This window comes from Chrysochloris asiatica, unplaced genomic scaffold, assembly GCF_000296735.1.
Source record: "Chrysochloris asiatica unplaced genomic scaffold, ChrAsi1.0 scaffold00026, whole genome shotgun sequence".
Classification (NCBI taxonomy): domain Eukaryota; kingdom Metazoa; phylum Chordata; class Mammalia; order Afrosoricida; family Chrysochloridae; genus Chrysochloris; species Chrysochloris asiatica.
Genome location: NW_006408544.1, coordinates 16,318,432 through 16,323,894, shown reverse-complemented (window position 1 = coordinate 16,323,894; position 5,463 = coordinate 16,318,432). Strand labels below are relative to the sequence as shown.

The window sequence follows — 5,463 nt, the reverse complement described above, 5'->3', positions numbered from 1 at the left end:
CTTTCTACTCCCATAAAGATTTACACCCTCGGAAACCCTGTACAGGGTCGCTATGGGTCGGAACTGACTCGACGGCACTTAACAACAACAACAATGTGGTGCTATGGGCTAATGCGTCAGACTGCAAAGTCGTTTGAACTGCAAGGTTGGTGGTTCAAGCTCACCAGCCGCTCCTTAGAAACCCTATATAGGGTCGCTGTGGGTTGGAATCGACTCAACAGCACTTAACAACAACAATGCTATTTACAAATGGAAATATTGGATATATTCTTTGCCTTTTTTTTTTTTTGAGTAGTACTCTATTGTTAACTGCCATCAGGTTGGTTCTGACTCATAACAATCCTGTATAGGGTTTCCAAGGAGTGACTGGTGGGTTTGAACTGCCTACCTTGTGGTTAGCAGTCCAGTGCTTATCCTGTTTCATCACACCAGGACTCTAAGGAGTACTCTAATTCAGTAAAATTATTACAATACTGGGAGGAAAGAGCAAACTATTAAATATACTTGGGCTTTTGTTTTATCATAATTCTTATGTTAAAAATTAACCCAAAACCCTTAAACAGCTTTTGAGTTTTGGGTCAGAATTGACTTGATGACAGTGGTTTTTTTTTTTTTTTTGGTTGTTTCTCTGAACTTATTTTGAAGTTAACGTTTTTTTTGGAAAACAGAAACAAAAAATGGGTTAAGATTGCTCTGAATTTTGCAGTCTAGTGATAATCATGGTTAATGTTTTGGAATATAAAAAAACCCAAACCTTTTGCCATTGAGGTGATTACAACTCATTGCAACCAACTCTATAGAACAGACTAGAACTGACCAATAGGGTTTCCAAGGCTATAAGCTTTATAGAGCAGATGGTCACATCTGGTTGTTGTCTGTTGTCATTGGTTCTCAGTCCACAGAACTCCCTTTAGGATGTTATGTAGTGCAGGGTTGGCTTTGGCAAAATCCCTTAGCTTGTGTTTATCCTGGAATGTTTTGATTACACCATCGTATTTGAGTGACAGCTTTTCTGGGTAGAGGATTCTTGGTTGGCAGTTTTTTTTTCTTTCAGGATTTTATATATGTCTCCCCATTGCTTTCTTTTTTTTTTGAATGGAGTTTGGCTTTTATTGAGGAGAATACAGGTTAGGTATGACGTAATTTCTGACGGGGTTAAAAAGACCAGGAAAGTGGGATGACATTATAATTCTGAGAGCTTTTGAGATCGTTGCCTCCTTCAGTCCAAAACAGGGAGATGCCAGCAGAATGTACAAGTAAAGGCTGATATGATCTCAGCAAGCTGGAACCGCTCACTTCTCCACTGCAGGTGCACATCCCTAATCACATACTCCACATTCAAACTGAACAACATCAAAAATGAAATTGCTCATTAATGGGGGTTGGGAGGGACAGCTGCCCAGGCAGGATTGGGGGAGGGTTTTAGAAGCGCAGGCCCTTTCGGGCCAAATCGGCCCGGGCCTCCTGGATCTGGGTCTGCAGCTCCAGGGCGGCGTCCTCGCAGTCATGAAACGTGGCCACGCGATAGCCCACGGTGCCCAGGGCAAAGCATCCAATGGTCACTAGCAAGTAGGCAGGCAATGGCCACAGGACCTCCCGGCAGGTCAAGGGCAGCTCCAGGCCTAGGGTGGGGCCCATGGTCAGAGCCGCCCAGGTGGATCCAAGGAGGGCCAGCCCCCACAGCCACTGCGCTAGCTTCGTCATGGTCCCTACAGTCCGGACCACCTAACCTTAGCTTCGCTCCTTGGTGATTCTCGCTGTCCTCTCCCTCTCCATTCAGTTCTCAACCTACACTTACCTCTCTGCTCCCCATTGCTTTCTTGCCTGCGTAGTTTCTTTTGAGAAATCTGAACTTAATCGGATTTGCTTGCCTTTGTGTGTTACACTTCTCTTATCCTAGCTACTTCGGGATTCTGTCCTTATCTTTGGTTTTGGAGAGCTTAATTAAGATATGCCTTGGTGATTGTCTTTGAGGGTCTATCCTTCCTGGGGTTCGTTGAGATTCTTGAATGCTTATCTTTTCGCTTTTCAGGGTATTAGGAAAATTTTCTTCCAGAAGCCCTTCAGCTATCTCCTCCATGGACTTGTGTGATTCGTCCTGTTCCAGAATACCGATAATTCTTAAGATATTCCTCTTCATGTTGTCCAACATGAATCTTAGGCCTTCTTCAGAATTTTTTATCCTTTTTTGTGCTTGCTATTCTAACTAGTGTTGAGAGATTTATCTTCTAGCTTACTAGTGCTGGCTTCTATCTCTTCAGTTCTACTCCTTTGCCCTTTCAGTGTATTGTCCATTTCTGATAATTCTATTATTAATCATTTAGACCTCTTTCTGTAAGTTTTGAATTGTTTCCAATGCTATATCTGTCTTATTTGATTGCTACTGTAGTGCTTTCCTGACTTCGTCCTTATTTTTCTCAACTTTATTGTATAGTGTTTGGATACATTTTATAATCATTTTTCTGAATTCCTTTTCAGGCATTTCAAAATCCTGCCCATCTTCCAGTATGGAGTGTAGGTGTACTTCCAGCTCATTTTCCTCAGTCACTTTATCTCATTTCTGGACATGTGCTGATATGGTCATCTGCTTCTGTTTTTTGGGCATAATCAGGAGTTATCTGTGGCCTTAATACTTACATGGGTGTGTATTTTTTATGCTTTCTGATTGCCTCCAGGTAGATGTGATCAGGAGATGGGCTTCCCTTTTTACTCTGCTTCATGAGAAATTTCAAGATGCCACTGTTGGTTGTTGTGACGTAACTCAGGATTTAATTTTCAGCCTATTTCCTTTTTTGTCTGCCTGTCCTGCTCTACAATCCCCGTTCAAGCCTTTTTCCTAGTGATAAACAGTTCAGGGCTGGCTGTGGCCATTTTGCACTGATGTTTGGTTTTAAGTGGAAACTGTCACTTTAAATTTCAAGGAAATCTGTGCACATGTGTAGTAGAACCCTCTGGGGGTAGGGGTAAAGTGTCCACTCGCTCAGGCCACCCCCTCTAGTCACCAGAATGGAGGTGCGCAGACAGCAGAGATCAATGAACAGATTAAAAAAAAAAATAGATTGTTACAACTTTATCTCCATGATTCTGTCAGGCATCCGAGGCTGCTCTGATCCTTTCCCCGCTTGGTCTCTCCCACGATGGCATCTCTGGGAGCAGCTGAGCATCCTGAGTTAGAAAGCAATGGTTTTCTTGCTTCTGCTACAAATTACCCTAGCTATAAGCCTTCCAACCTTCTAACTGTTCTTTTATATGTGGTTCAGAGTTCTGGCACCATCCCCTGAGCCTGCTTGGTCCGGTATTCTGTGTTGTTACTGATGGAGCTCCTCACTGCACATCTACCTGATCCGCCATCTTGTTAGTTCTCTTGAGGATATACATTTTTGTGGAAGCAGAAAGCTTCATCTTTCTCCCACGCAGTGGTTGGTAGGCTTCAACTGCTGATTTTATGGTTGTAACCCGTGTTTATCGTATGGAGCCGCTGCATTCCTAAGATTGGCTGTAGTGGAATATAAAAACAGTGGGTTGTTTTAAATGTCTTTAGAGAAAATAATTAATGCTATATATCAAGCAGAAATATCCTTTTAGAATGGTTATAAAATATGAGTAGACTTTTATATGTACAACACAGGGAGCGTGCCAAAAGTGACGGAAATTTTAAAGATTTTATTTTAGGTAGAAAGAAAATTGAAAGCCAGAGATACAAAAAAGAAGAATAAAAGAAAATCTTAAATATGTAAATAAGTATATACATTGATTACTTAAAACATAGACTTAAAATGCATGTCAATAGTAAATTAGCCAGGAGAGATAATGGAGGAAAATTTTTCTAAGGTATTAATTAACATTAGATATTGATAAGTTGGAGTTCTGGTATGGCACTGTGGGTAAATGCCCTGGACTACAAAGTCAGTTTGTACCTCAGGGTTGGCAGGTGAAGCTCACCAACACTTCTTGGAAACCCTATTCAGGGTTGCTATGAGTCGGTACTGACTTGACCACACTTAACAACAACTGCATTAATAAGATGGAGTCCAGCCACTCTTCGGAAACACTATACAGGGTTGCTGTGAGTTGGAACCAACGTGATGGCACTTAACCACAACGACAAAACACTTTTAGAGAATTGTCACTATTTGACCCATATGGAGGTTCCCTGAGAATTTCTATTCTCAAGCTCTGTTTATTTGCTCTTGACTATGAAGGCACCTTCTACAAAAATAATTTTACCCAAGAGCAATTGTTTAAAACATTCAGAGACTATTTGTGACATGTACGATGTCAATGGAGGGAGGAAGTAGAATAACTGTTATTGTAGTGAGGGGATTATAAAAATATTTTGATGTACACATACAAAACAAAAAATATATTTTCATTTAAATGTCCAAAGGGCACATTTTACAAGCCAGCCTCCTGTCTGCAGGTGCACAGCCTTTCTCAGTCCATGGCCTAGATTTTGCAGCAGCACTGTCTCTCTATGCCACCACCTCTGCCACTGTCTCTACTGCCCCTGCTTTTCTTGATTAAGATCTTACACTCCACACATGCTCTTCCCTCTTGATGGTACTGGATTATCTGATCCTAAAAAGGAAGATTAACTACTCCCCCCTTTTAGTTATACTTCTACCATTACAGTTGTGACAATCACATCATCTTCTATCCCCTTTCACCAGATCCATCTGGAAAAGAGGAAGACTATTTAGTGGAGATTCTACCTTACCCCCCTCCCCCTTTCTGAAACTAAGCACACTCATGAAAGCTTGTAAGCCAGCTACTTTATGTTTTTATAGCCCCCTCTCCCCATTTTTGATAGCCAGTGGCTGAATTTCCCATCCCATCGGAAACCCTATACAGGGTTGCTGTGGGTTGGAACCGACTCGATGGCACAACAACAACAATAGCAACAAACTCAGTACAGTGAGGAAAGAAGCTTGTTCCTTGATATGAAGAAACCTTCCATTCTGGTTGGAATTTTGAGCAACTGCATTCATAAGCAAAAGTCCAGTTCATCAAATTGTAGCAGTTTACACTTGTTTACATTACCAAACATCTTTATTTTCATCTGGTGTAATTTCTACCAACTAGCCATCCAGGCTAGGTCAAGTGGGTACTAGCTGCAAGTCTGGGAGTACATGCACACTTCCCTGCACTTTAAACCAGCTAGCTACTTCACTCTCAACCCTAGCCCCCAGCAACTAGGTCAGTATCATGGGCTCAGGAGTTCACATATCTTTGTAAACTGCAGACCCACCCAGCCTTTTCTCTTCTGTTTCTTATCTCATGTAACATCATGCATTGTTGTTGTTAGGTCCCATCAAGTCGGTACTGACCCATAGAGACCTTATGCACAGCAGAACGAAACACTGCCCGATCCTGGGCCAACCTCACTATTGTTGCCACGCTTGAGTCCATCGATTCTGCCACTTGGCCAGTCCATATCGTTGGGGGTCTTCCTCTTTTTCTCTG

The 5,463-nt window shown here is 42.0% G+C and overlaps 2 protein-coding genes across 2 annotated transcripts in view; one reads left to right on the top strand and one right to left on the bottom strand.

Moving 5' to 3' along the window:
- Nucleotides 1-5,463, top strand: part of NRD1 (nardilysin (N-arginine dibasic convertase)) — a 137,919-nt gene that overhangs the window by 60,300 nt on the left and 72,156 nt on the right. The window lies entirely within an intron of this gene.
- On the bottom strand, nucleotides 1,423-1,719 carry LOC102840280 (dolichol-phosphate mannosyltransferase subunit 3-like). Its single transcript, XM_006839762.1, has one exon. The coding sequence runs from the start codon at nucleotides 1,702-1,704 to the stop codon at nucleotides 1,423-1,425; it is 282 nt and encodes a 93-aa protein (XP_006839825.1). The 5' UTR covers nucleotides 1,705-1,719.